The sequence below is a fragment of the Pipistrellus kuhlii genome, unplaced genomic scaffold (assembly GCF_014108245.1).
Source record: "Pipistrellus kuhlii isolate mPipKuh1 unplaced genomic scaffold, mPipKuh1.p scaffold_m20_p_15, whole genome shotgun sequence".
NCBI classification, from domain to species: Eukaryota; Metazoa; Chordata; class Mammalia; order Chiroptera; family Vespertilionidae; genus Pipistrellus; species Pipistrellus kuhlii.
In genome coordinates this window covers 23,846,722-23,860,876 of record NW_023425460.1, presented here as the reverse complement: position 1 = coordinate 23,860,876, position 14,155 = coordinate 23,846,722, and the positions used below count along the sequence as shown (strand labels likewise).

Genomic DNA, 14,155 nt, shown 5'->3' with positions numbered 1-14,155 from the left:
TCATCACTGATATTGAATATAGAACATGGCTTCTTCCTTTTCTACTATTAAAAAAAATATGAATAAAAACAAGTGAATGTTGGGAAAAATTTTACTTTGGCTAGAATTAATATTATGTTGATTATCACAAACTAAAGCAAATATCTTGTTCTCTTAAAGGAAATAATAAAAGTACATGTTTATTTCCAGGTGTTCTTCTCTATGGGCCTCCAGGCTGTGGTAAAACGTTGATTGCCAAGGCTACAGCCAAAGAAGCAGGCTGTCGATTTATTAACCTTCAGCCTTCAACACTGACAGATAAGTGGTATGGAGAATCTCAGAAATTAGCTGCTGCAGTTTTTTCTCTTGCCATAAAGCTACAGCCTTCCATCATCTTTATAGATGAAATAGGTATGCTATGTTTTCTATGGGAGCATTTTAAAATGCCATATTTAAGGTTGGTATTTAGATGACCAAATTGAGTTTTGTTTTTGTGGGTTTTTTTTCAATATATTTTTATTGATTTCAGAGATGAAGGGAGAGGAAGATAGAAACTTAAGTGATGAGAGAGAATCAGTGATCAGCTGCCTTCTACACACCCCCCTTCCCCCACTGGGTATCAAACCCAAGCATGCACCCTGACTGGTATCGAACCATGATCTCCTGATTCAAAGGTTGATGCTCAACCACTGAGCCATGCCAACTGGGCCAAATTGAGTTTTTGACAATTTTTAGGCCAAATTATTAAAAGCAAAAGCGATAACCATCTTATTATGCTATGCATATTTTTCTGTGTTGCAGAATGAGTCTGTTCATTATGTTACTGGATAGCTTTTTCTGTGTTTTCTCTCTCACAAAAAGAATGCAGTAGACATCTATGTACATGTTGCCTTAAGCACATATGTTTGTCCAGGGTAGATAGCAACTAGTAGTTGAACCATTAGGCTGTGTGCTGTGTTTATCTTCAACCTCATGAGGATGACCAGTTCTTCAAAGTGGTTATACCTGTTTTCATTTTTCTGTAGTTTGTATCCCTAGATAACTCCCTAAAAATTTTTTGTCAGATATTATCATTACTTTTTGCCAACTTAAATAACATAAATTATTTTAATTTGAATTTTCCAGCTTACTGTTAAATTTGGGCATCTTTTAACATGTTGATAAGTCATTTGGATTTCTTCCCTTGTAAATTATTGGGTTTATGGGGTGATTTTTTTAAAATTATATTTTTATTGATCTCAGAAAGGATGGGAGACGGAGAGAGAGATAGACATATCAGTGATGAGAGAGAATCATTGACCGGTTGCCTCCTGCACACCCAACACAGGATCAAGCCTGCAACGTAAGCATGTGCCCTTGACCGGAATTGAACCTGGGACCCTTCAGTCCACAGGCTGACGCTCTATCCACTGAGCCAAACCAGCTAGGGTTTTTTGGTTTCTTGTTGATTGTAGGGGCCTGATGCGACAGGGGCCAAACATGGCAGGGATCTCCCTTTTCCGTGTCCAGCGCAGAAAGAGAGATGAACGAACCGGTTCTAAGTGGAGGAGGCCAGGGATTGAGAAATAATAGAAAGAAGGAAAGAAGATGCAGAAATAGATTTAAAGCTTGGAGCTGGGTGGGACGCCTTCCTTCCCCTCTGATTGAGAGGCTGCAGCAAAGACCCAAGCCACACAGTTCATTTATTTTTTATAGGCCTAGATTTACATATCTACTCCCGCCCCTGTCGACACCTGGGCTGCTATGAAGTCAGAAATGATTAACATGTCCAGCCTTACTGGGGAAGCATGTTCCCAGGGCGTGTCTCTGCCTACACCCTGAGTTCAGCTGACAATAATTAAAGAAAATGCCCATGTGTCTACCCAGGCAGCCCTCTACAGTTGATGTTCATTATCATTGCTGGATTTTATGGTAAAACTGTATTTAGCTTTGTAGGAAACTACCAAACTATCTTCCAAAGTTGCCTCCTGCACACCCAACACAGGATCAATTTAGGCCAAATTATTAAAAGCAAAAGCGATAACCATCTTATTATGCTATGCATATACCATTTTGCAGTTTCTTCAGCAATAAATAAAAATAATCTGTTGTTCTGCATCTTCTTCAGCAGTTTATTGGATTTTATTATAAGTTTTATTTATTTTAGCTATTCTAATAAGTTTGTAAGTGGTGTCTTATTGTTCTGTTAATTTGCAATTCCTTAATGACATGTTATTGAGCATCTTTTCATATGCTTATTTGCCATCTGTATCTCCTCTCTGGTGAGGTGAGGTGGGTATCTGATGAGATATTTTTGGGTTTTTCTATTTTTGAATTTTAAGAGTTTATTGTATATTTTGTCAAATATATGTTTCGTAAATACTTTCCCCCAGTTTGTACTTTGGCTTTTCTCTTAACAGTGTCTCTCCCACAAGGAAAGATTTTTAATTTTAATAGATTCCAACTTCACTATTTTTTCTTTGATGGATTGTTTTTGGTGTTGTATGTGAAAACTCATCATCATGCCTTGTATAGATTTCTCCTGTATTCTGGCTTTATAGTATTGTGTTTTACACTTAGATCTGTGATGCATTTTGAGTTAATTTTTATGAAAGGTATAAGGTTTGTTTCTAGATCTTTTTTTAAGCATGTAAAAAATATTGTAGCAACATTTATCAGATATGCATTAAGTTTTTACAAAAATACTTTATCCAACTTTTTAAATAGTATTTACATATGTCTTTTGCCATCCTTTTCACCATTCTGAGCCCTTATATTTAAGTATGTCTCTTGTAAGCACCACACAGTGGTGGTGAAGTAGGCAGCTGAACTTAAACAATTTAACTTTAAAAAACAAATTTTACTTTAAAAAATAACTTTAAATGATTAGATTTTATCATTGTCTTTTTTTTTTTTTTTTTTTTTGTGAGCTAGTTTGATACATCATCCAACAATGGATAGATTATACAAAATTGGAACTGTATAAGAAAATCCAGGATTTACTTTTAATGTCTTGTTTATTCTTAGGATGTATGTTTGTGTTTTTTTTTTCATTCTAGGAGGAAAATGCTTCTCCGCTTCTTTAAAAAATGAACATTTCATATTCATTGTAGATAATTTGGAAGACAAAATAATTCAAAACAAGAAATTAAAGTTGTCCTTAAGTATTTCACTGAGCAATAACCAAAGATACTTGCATTTTGTTTAATTTTTTACCATGTATAACATATACATGTGTGCTAGCTTGTGTGGTTTAAACCATTTTCTGTCCATTTTACCACTTAATAGTATTGACATTTTCTAATGTCATTTTATTTATTACCAGGAAAAGGCTGTGACCCCATAATTAAGAGCACAAAGGTTACAGATAATCTGGAAATTTATGGCCAAACTACACAGATTTTCCTCTTAATCTTTTTCTAGCCTTGATCTTTTTCTAGCCTCTCAGTACCAGATCCTTTACTTCTTTTATATATGTTAGCATAAATGTATTTTAAGGAAATAAATGAAGGTTGTGAGTTGATTGTGTGTTTTTTAGTTTGTCCAATAATTTGCCAAAATTGTTATATCAGAATAATGTGTGAAAAAGCATAGTAACCCTTTTTCTTGTAATCTTTCAGGAAGTTATTAGCTTTTGGTTAAATGATTTGAGATTATATAAAGAGTAAATAATAGTTAATTTCTAACACTCAGGACCTTTTCTTTTCAGACTCCTTTCTACGAAACCGTTCAAGTTCTGATCACGAAGCTACAGCCATGATGAAAGCTCAGTTTATGAGTCTCTGGGATGGATTGGATACTGATCACAGTTGCCAGGTATTTGAAGAAATGTGCCTTAAAGTTGCAGTGTTGAAGAGAAAAATCCCGGGTGAAGTCTCTCCTTGGAATTTTTAGGATCATGATGCCAAGAAAGGAAGTTACTAGTGGCTCTGGGTCTGTTTTTACCCTTGCTTAACTCCCTACTGCACTGTCTTCATTACTGGCCTCAGCCTAATTTCTTTAGCTTTTTTGCAGTTTGTCGATTAATTTATCTGAGTTTTGTAAATACTTTATTATTTATGTATGTTTTGTAAACAGAGGGGTAAAGGATCTCCTTTATCCACCATGTTACCATAAATCAAAAGAAAGAGGAGAAAACACAACAGGTGAATTTAGGTGACAGTAACAGAAACCATTTAAAAAAAAATATATACGTATTTTATTGATTTTTTTTTTACAGAGAGGAAGAAAGAAGGATAGAGAGAAACATCAATGAGAGAGAAACATTGATTAGCTAGCTGCCTCCTGCCCACCCCCACCGGGGATGTGCCCACAACCAAGGTACATGCCCCTGACCGGAATCGAACCTGGGACCTTTCAGTCCATAGACCGACGCTCTATCCACTGAGCCAAACCGGTTTTGGCACCATTTTTATTAATATTGTAATTGGTTCTGATAAAGCTCTTCAATGGAAGTAGTTCACATGTTCCCAAACTAGTATTCTCCTAAGCAACAGAATTTAAAGTACTTAGACAATTGAGTAGGTTCGGCCATGTAAGAGGAAGTAGCTTACTATCATATTCTATCCTATCATATTATAGTTTCAAAAGCCGTGGAAAGAGCGATAATTGGATGAATTTTATACTCCAGATGCACTTCAGAGCTCCACAGCCTGGTTCTGATATAGCACAACTGAAACAGTTTTCAGAACCAGGATTTCTTATCACTCTAATAGTGCTTACTGTTTTCCTTTTGCCAGATTTTTATTTGAGGGAGCAAATAAGGATGTTACTTTTTTATTTAACCCCAGCAACATTTTATTTAACCTTTTTAGTGTTGAGAGCATTAAAATTGATATTAATTTGAATAACAATTTTAAACATACTCTTATCTGAAACAGTTAGCTTTTCTCTAAAATTGTCTGTTCTATGACTATGGATGGAATTCAACACCTCACCTAGCTGTTTTTGATATGGCCACAAATGAAACAAAAATAGTAGAATGACACTATTAAACCTGTCACCACTACCAGAAATCCGAGTTAACTAATGATGTTCTTCATCTTGAGAGACATGAGACATAAAAGACCACAGTGTTTTGAGGATAGTCATTGACCTAAAGTTTTGAGGCATAAATTTAGATCTGATTATTTTAAATGTGAAATAATAAAAAATTTATCTTGCTATTTTGCCTTAAAGATTTTTAAAAGTCTTAACTAAATACCTAAAGGTGCATTAATTTTGTTGCTTAAATGCTAAAAAATTACTGTTGTTTGCCATTTTTTATTTTAGTTCATTTACAATATATAAAGGTAAGTGTAAAGGTTCCCTACCAGTTTTTGACGCTTAAAATTGCTCCTTAAAATTTGCTGCTTAAAGTGAAACTAAAAGTGGTTTCATTCACTCTTGCTTTTTCATCATGAATATTTGTTATTATTTTATAGGTATTTATTAGTAATGTTATATTAGATTTATTTGGATTCCTTGATCCTAATTCTTAGCATTCCATCTTCTATGGGGTTTTTTGTTTCATATCTCTCTTTTAAGTATTTGAGATACTTAATACTGTATCCCAAAATGTACTTTCTTATATTCATCCTCTATCTTGTGCAATTAGGTTTTTTGATCACTCCAAGACTTTTTTTGTTAAAAATGTAGTAAGAAATTTACCTTTCTTATTAATTTATAGAATTGTAGATAGGCAGTAAAAACAAATCACAAAATAAGAGCATTAATATTTTGTTTTTTTAAGACCTCTTAACCCAAATGCAATATTGCATTGTAGAACTAACATTTCTCAAATTTGTATTTGTACTTATATTTTTCCCCTCTAGGTGGCAACCTCTCACAGTTAATTGAAAGTAATTTGGCTCTTAAATATAATTAAATGTAAAATATAAGATTTAATGGATTTTTCAACATGTTCTGGAGTTAGACTTGTAATTATTTCAGAAATCTAAAACCTCTTAGGCTGAAATAAAATAATATTAAATAAAACTTGCCATTAAAATACCAGTAAATTTCATTTTGGATAGCTAATGTGTGCTGTTATTAGATTATACAGAATATCAACAGTATTGGTAATATTGAAGCCCTTCAGAAACGAACATTTATATATCTTTGTCTTTATTCATGTTGATTTTTCATCTCGACATCCTTTATAAATTAATGACCCAGAAGTTGGCAGAGCCACCCAGCATTTTTTAAAAAAATTCTACCCAGGCCCTAGCTGGTTTGGCTCAGTGGATAGAGCATTGGCCTGTGGACTAAAGGGTCCCAGGTTTGATTCTAGCCAAGGACACATACTTGGGTTTCCGGTTCCATCACCCCCACGCCCAGTAGAGGGCGGGCAGAAGTCGGCCAATCAATGATACTCTCTCATTATTGAAGTTTCTATCTCTATATCCCTCTCCCTCTCTGAAATCAATAAAAATCTTTTTTAAAAATCCTACCTAGAATTTTGATATTTACTTTTATTCTGTTGCCCTTGTTTGAGGTTGAATTGTTTGAGGTATTACTAGTATTGAAAAGCTGTCACCTGTAGTGCTTACATATGCCATGAGATAATGATGTGAAATATAGAGGAAAATGTTACTTTTACCAGTATACTTAGACTTAGGGGAAACGATTCTTTCCTTAATATTATTATTAATATCCCCTATAAACTCCTATAATATTAATGGCTTTAACATAAATGGCTTTTAGTTATTCAACATGTAGCAATTGAGTAACCATATTTCATAAATACAGTAATTAAAAAAAATCTTATCATCTTTGTTATCTCCTGATCTGTTTAGGAATAACTTCAATTTGTATGTATAAATATTTGAGTAATACATACTGGATTAATGTCAGGTTTCTTGCAGAATATTTAATTTAAATGCCACTAATTTCCTATATTTTCTAAGCCTCTTTAATAACAACTTAAAAGCATTATTATTTTAAAAAATATATATTTTATTGATTTTTGTACAGAGAGGAAGGGAGAGAGATAGAGTTAGAAACATCAATGAGAGAGAGTCATCGATCAGCTGCCTCTTGCACACCCCCTACTGGGGATATGCCCGCAACCAAGGTACATGCCCTTGACCGGAATCGAACCCGGGGCCCTTCAGTCCCCAAGCCGACACTCTATCCATTGAGCCAAACCGGTCCCGGCTTAAAAGCATTATTATTGGTGGGTTTAATACCTTTGCTTTTTTTTTATATATATATTTAGGTCATAGTGATGGGAGCGACTAACCGTCCTCAGGATCTTGACTCAGCTATAATGAGAAGAATGCCTACAAGATTTCATATCAACCAGCCAGTAGGTGCTTTTTGATTGATGATATGAACAGTTAAATATTCACTTTCTAAAGGTCTTTACCTGTGATTTCAAGAAAGGAATGATTTTTTAAAAAATAACACTTATTTCTGACAGGCAGGGGAAGAGTAGGGCAACAATCCACATAATTGTTTCTTTGTTCTTTCTAGTCTTGCTTTCCTTTTCTTTCTGTCTTTCCTATCATCCATATGACTTGCTTCTGCTCAATGTGTGTAATTATCTTAAGTTTGCCTAGATACTTTAGTGGTTTTCTTTAGACTATTGCAAGTTATCTATGGAAGATACATATGAAAGTCTAAATTGTAGTTTTGGTTTAGGGGTTGGGGTTAAAGAACTGTTCTGTTCAGAAGTCCTGACAGGATAACAACCAGGATTTATTTGACCAATTATTAGCAGCTGTAATAAGCGCTTTCCTTTGATAAGATTAATGGCTAACCAGTAGTTAAGATATTAGACTTTAACTTAATGGGAATATGTTGAAACAGTATTATATACTTTTATATATATATATATATATATATATATATATATATATATATATATATATATATTATTAACTTTTTTACAGAGGGAGAGAGATAGTTAGAAATATTGATGAGAGAGAAATATCTATCAGCTGCCTCCTGCACACTCCCCACTGGGGATTTGTTTGCAACCAAGGTACATGCCCTTGACCAGAATTGAACCTGGGACTTTTCAATCTGCAGGTCGATGCTCTATTTACTGAGCCAAACCAGTTAGAGCAGTACTATATTCTTTCTAGCATTCTTTTGTTAAGAAGTACCCTCAAGTAGATAATAATTTATTGGTACTCTGATTTTTGCACAGAATACTCAGAACCTGAATTTTCTCTGAATTTAGATCAAAGAAAAAAACAACTGTTAATAACAGAAGATATGTACTATGCAGTCGGCATGTTACATGTATAGCTATTCAGAGGAATTTTTATTCCTTTTAAATTTTGAAGTAAATAATAATTCACTTATAATCTTTGTCCCACTTTACATTCTGCAACTTAGCAGATCTGTATGTGGCAATAAACCTGTCTCCTAAAGATTGATGGTTGTAGCCTCTATAAATTTACTCTGCTTTGCTATGGCTACAACCTCTGGTACCTCTGAGCGTATGCATAATTTTATCCACTCTTTTAGGAAATTTACCTGATAAATCAGTGAAGAGAATTTTTTTAACCTGATGTAGGGGACTTTACCACTTACTTTGTATGACCAGTATTCATTAAGCATTAAGATGTGTCAGACCCCTGCAAGACTCTGGTGAATGGAACATAGCTGCTGTCCTCAAAGAACTCTGTGTTGCAGTGTAGTTAGACACGTAAATAAATAATGCGAAGTGTACTATATACACAGGTATGTTTAAAGAACTGTGAGGACCTGAGATGATGAAGAATACTAATAATTCTGTCTGGGGAGTTGATGAAATGTGCAGACTTAGCCCTGACCAGTAACTCATTTAGTTAGGCAACAGTCGCCAACCAGTGGTTCATGAGGTCTGAAAGGTTGGCGACCACTGGGTTAGCTCATCGTCCAGGTACTCCATGGTTGTGATTTTGATCCTCCATCAAGGCACATATGAGAGGTAACCAATGCATGCATTAATAAGTGGAATAACAGCCGAAGCCGGTTTGGCTCAGTGATAGAGCGTTGGTCTGTGGACTGAAAGGTCCTAGGTTTGATTCCGGTCAAGGGCATGTACATTGGTTGCGGGCACATCCCCGGTAGGGGATGTGCAAGAGGCACCTGGTCGATGTTTCTCTCTCATTGATGTTTCTAGCTCTCTCTCTCTCTCCCTTCCTCTCTGTAAAAAATCAATAAAATATATTTAAAAAAAATAAGTGGAATAACAAAGCAATGTTTTCCCCTCTCTCTCTAAAAAATAAATAAATAATAAATAAATAAGAATTAAAATTTACAGAATCCACCTGGGCATTGAAGGGTGGTAGGAAATTATGAAGTAAGAGAAGGCTTTCCTGCCCAAATGAATAAAGGCAAGAAATTTCTGTGTGGAAGCTCATGTTTAGCTGTGACTTCTGGGGTACTTCTATTAGAGCATCAAGGAAAATAGATCATGAGACTGCTGCCAGGTTTAATGAACTTGGGATGTCACACATAATTTCTGTTTTATTTTGTTAGCTAGATATCCAAACATTTTTTTTTTTTTTTTGAAAATTAGTTTACCTCAGTGGTTTGAAGACAGAGAGTATATTGATAGAATATCTACTTGTAGTCCAGTAGAAAATAAAGAATACAGTAGAATAGAACATAGGATACATAACATGGAAAGTAGACTCTACTAAAGTTAAATCCCCCCCCCACGATTTTTATATATATATATATATATATATATATATATATACATATATATATATATATAATATATATATATATGATCTTAGTTGTGGGGGGCGGGGGGAGGAAGATAGAGAAAGAAACATCATTCGGTTGCTTCTGTAGGCACCCTGACTGGGGATCAAATCTGAGACCTTCAGATACACAGGACGTTGTTCCAACCAACTGAGCCATACCGACCAGGACTAACGTTATAAGTCTAATATATTGATTTTGTGAGTTATCAAAATGAGTCGTAATAGATTTACAAATTTGTTATAAATTCGAAGACTGATATTGTAGAAACTGGTATTTTATAACCCTCTTTCATTCTGTTTATAGAGAACTGGAGGCCTGGTGCACAAGAATTCGTGCACTGTTGTGGGAGGTGGTTTCCTCAGCCTGGCCTGTCCCCTCTTACACTAAAGGAGTCCTCAGGGGATGTCCTACTGATGGCTTAGGCCTGCTCCCTGCCTAAGCTGCAGTCTGGCCTCACTCTGCAGGAGGTGACCTGGCAGATCAGGGGAAGGCGCCACCCCCATCACCCCACTGCTGGCTGCCATGGCTGCTGGCCCTCCTCAGCCCTGGCAGTCACTGTGGCTTTGTCAGGAAGGACGTCCAGAAGACGTCTGGACTATCCAGTCTAATTAGCATATTACCCTTCTATTAGTATAGGTAGGGTAGTTTTTTTTTATTGCATAACTATGACATCAAAGTGTATGATTAACCTTACCTTAAAACTCCTCTCCAAGTTAAATGTTTACTTTAAAATAAAAAAAATAGTTTTTGGACATCACCTGACACACCAAGTTAACCCTCATACTTAACATCCTTGAATTACACAAACAGCAGGGTTTGTTTTTGCTTTTCAGGTAATTTGTTTTTATATTTATTGTCCTCAGTTCTGTTTTTTTTTTTTTCAGTGGTTATGGGAATAGGGATGAGTTCAGCTATAATGATTCTTAAAAGCATTTATACTTTCTGCCGAGACCGGTTTGGCTCAATAGATAGAGGGTCGGCTTGGGGACTGAAGGGACCCGGGTTCGATTCCGGTCAAGGGCATGTACCTTGGTTGCGGGCATATCCCCAGTAGGGGGTGTGCAAGAGGCAGCTGATCGATGACTCTCTCTCATCGATGTTTCTAGCTCTCTATCTCTCTTCCTTCCTCTCTGTACAAAATCAATAAAATATATTAAAAAAAAAAAAAGCATTTATACTTTCTATATATAAGGTATTTTATACCACCTTTTATTCTCTGATATAATAATAAGATGCATCGTTGGGGAGAGCATGCAGGCATATGAACGAATGTGCTATCATCAGTAATAAAAATTCACTCATGTAAATTAATAAAAATGGAAGTGATATGTTGAAATGGAGGAACTGAAGGGTTTTTCCTTGCCATCTCTTCAATTACTGGTAAAAATTTATGGCAGTGGTGTTTTCAGAAGTTTTCTAAATGAAAATGAGATTTACAGAGTAATATTTAAGGGCATGTTTCCTGCCAGACATGTGCTAGGCAGTAGGGATTCAGAATAAGAAGATATAGTTGGGTAGGACAACCTAGATCTTGTTTTAATCAGTAGTTCCCATGACCTCTGTCAGAGTTTCTGTCATTTCCTATAGGGATTGTCAGGTAATTTATAGGGAAGAGATATTAGGAAAACTAGTTGATTTCCCCTTCATCCCCCCCCCCCCTTTTTTTTTTAAAACTAACTGGAAATTATCCTGTTTTAGGCTCTAAAACAAAGAGAAGCAATCCTGAAACTCATTTTGAAAAATGAAAATGTAAGTAAAAAATTACAATTTTTCCCTATCCTATAAATAGCATGTTTACTAGGTGTACTGGTTAATAATGTGGATTTTTTTTCAAAAGATGGAGTTACACATATGTTGATATATATGCGATTTGATACATATGCTATTTTGTTGTATTGACAACAAGCTTCAAAACTTCATATGTCAAATTTGCTAAAGGTGTTAACATCATAGATATTTTTACACTTAAAAATGTCGATTTTCATGCCAATAAAAACAGCATTTTCAGGAAGTTATAATTCATTATTTTGAAGAAAAGTGCTGCTGAATACTTCGGGGAGCTTATGGTGAACATCCTCCATCTCGAGATACTTGTGAACGCTGGTTTAAACAGTTTGAAAGTGATGATTTTGATGTAAAAGACAAAGAACGTCCAGGTCAACCAAAAAAGTTTGAAGACCAACAATTATAAGTATTATTGGATGAAGATCGTGTCAAACTCAAAAACAACTTGCAGGAAAATGAAACATTGCTCAGCAAACAATTTCCGATCATTTACAAGCAATGGGAAAGATTTTAAAGGAAGGAAAATGAGTGCCACATCAACTGAACCAAAGACAAATGGAAAACCGAAAAGTCATCAGTAAAATGTTGCTTCAATGGCACTAAAGTCTTTTTTACATCAAATTGTGACTGGCGATGAAAAGTGGACTTATTTTGAGAATCCCAACCCACAGAATCAGAGGTTGATCCATCGACTGCAAGGCTAAATTGCTTCGGAAAGAAGACAATACTTTCCTTTGGTGGGATCAGGAAGGTGTGGTGTAGTATGAACTTCTAAAACTAGGTGAAACCATTAATACTGATCGCTTCCGACAACAAATAATCAATTTGAACCATGTTTTGATCATGAAACGACCAGAATATGCCAGAAGACATGGCAAAGTAATTTTGTTTCATGATGACGCACCATCACACACTTCAAAACCAGTTAAAGACACGTTAAAAAGAAAAGTATTAACCCGCCCACTGTATTCACCAGACCTTGCTCCTTCAGATGACCACTTGTTCCAATCAATGGCATACGCATTTTCTGAGCAGCACTTTAAAACATACAAAGAAATGGAAAATTGGGTCTGTGAATGGTTCAAAACAAGAAAATGTCTATTGGGACGATATCCACAAATTACCTGAAAGATGGGGAAATGTGTAGCTAGCGATGGACCTTACTTTGAATAAAGCACTTTTGATGTTTCTCTTAGAATTATCTTGTTTTCTTTGATTACAGAATCTATCATTATTAACTGGTACACCTAGTATATCCTTAAGTCATTTTAGAGAGAAATGAAAAAGAAAGCTGAAAATAATGTAGCTTTGAACTTGATATAAATTATTAAATAAACTCTTGGCTGATCATGTAACTCAATATTATGGTATACTTGAATTACGGATTAAAATCCTCATATTTTTCTTTTCTTTTTTTTTTAAATATATTTTTTTGATTTTGTACAGAGAGGAAGGGAGAGAGATAGTTAGAAACATCGATGAGAGAGAGTCATCGATCAGCTGCCTCTTGCACACCCCCTATTGGGGATCTGCCCGCAACCAAGATACATGCCCTTGACCGGAATCGAACCCAGGACCCTTCAGACCCAAGCCGACGCTCTATACATTGAGCCAAACTGGTCCCGGCTAAATCCTCATATTTTTCACTGTTTTTCAAGTATACAAGATATGTTTATCTTTGTACAGAAATGTGGGGTTTTTGTTTTTTGAATTGTAATATATTTTTAAAAAATATTATTTTTTATTTCAGAGAGAGGAGGGGGAGAGAGGGAATAGAAACATCAATGATGAGAGAGAATTATTGACCAGCTGCTTCTTACACGCCCCCCAGTGGGGATCGAACCTGCATCCTGGGCACTTGCCCTGCCCTGGAATTAAACCATGACCTCCTGGTTCATGGGTCAGTGCTCAACCATTGAGCCACACTGGGCTACACTTTTTTTTTTTTGGTATAGTCTAATCTTGTCTTTTGCCAATCTGGTTTAGTCTGTATTACTCAAAAATTTAGATTCATGCTTTTTTTTTTTTTTTTTTTTCCACGTAACACACCCCCACCCTGTGCTCTTTAGTGTTGTCTTTATATTTTTTATTCCTCTTTTCCCCTTTTCTCTGCTGGTTTAGAAGTGACACATTCTCTTTTAGTGGCACCCTTCAATAGGTGTGTCCTCTTTTCAATATTATAATTTTAAGATTTTAGAATGCCTTAATGTAGATGTCACTTGTGTAATACATTTTCTTATTGTCTAGCATATTAGTTTTACATGGTTTCTTTACCACAAGTTATTATTATTATTACTGTTTATATAGTAAACAGTATATATAGATTTATCTATATGCTTACTATTTTTTATTTTGCTTATTATTACTGTTTGCCTCCCACCTACCTTCTGAGTTCACTTTTTTTTAAAAGAAAAAATATGTGATTTCTCTTTATTTAACCCCCACCTTTAGGAATTAGAACAGTGTCATGTGAGGTCACAGTTACAGGGCAGACAATAGACCCCATGTCCTCTCAACTCCAAGTCTCTTGGCCTTGTGTAAATTTGCTCTTCTTACTTAACACATTGCCGGCGGATCACAAGCATTCTCATGTTTTCATATTACACGGGGTTTTACATAAACGTTAAAGGCACACTTTAAATACCCATTGCATTTTGAAGTTATTTATTAAATGTTCTTACAAGCTAATATCTTTTTAAAGTATGATACTTTGTAAAAAAAA

The 14,155-nt window shown here is 35.2% G+C and overlaps 1 protein-coding gene across 6 annotated transcripts in view; it reads left to right on the top strand.

Moving 5' to 3' along the window:
* Positions 1–14,155, top strand: part of ATAD1 (ATPase family AAA domain containing 1) — a 35,344-nt gene that overhangs the window by 13,412 nt on the left and 7,777 nt on the right. For 4 of the 6 annotated variants that reach the window (XM_036438476.2, XM_036438478.2, XM_036438472.2 and 1 more), the window contains 4 exons: positions 190–390; positions 3,668–3,774; positions 7,157–7,246; positions 11,347–11,397. In XM_036438476.2, the coding sequence (XP_036294369.1) occupies positions 190–390; positions 3,668–3,774; positions 7,157–7,246; positions 11,347–11,397 (449 nt within the window). The remainder of the gene's footprint in view (positions 1–189; positions 391–3,667; positions 3,775–7,156; positions 7,247–11,346; positions 11,398–14,155) is intronic. The other 2 variants (XM_036438479.2, XM_036438477.2) reach the window with 2 other exon arrangements.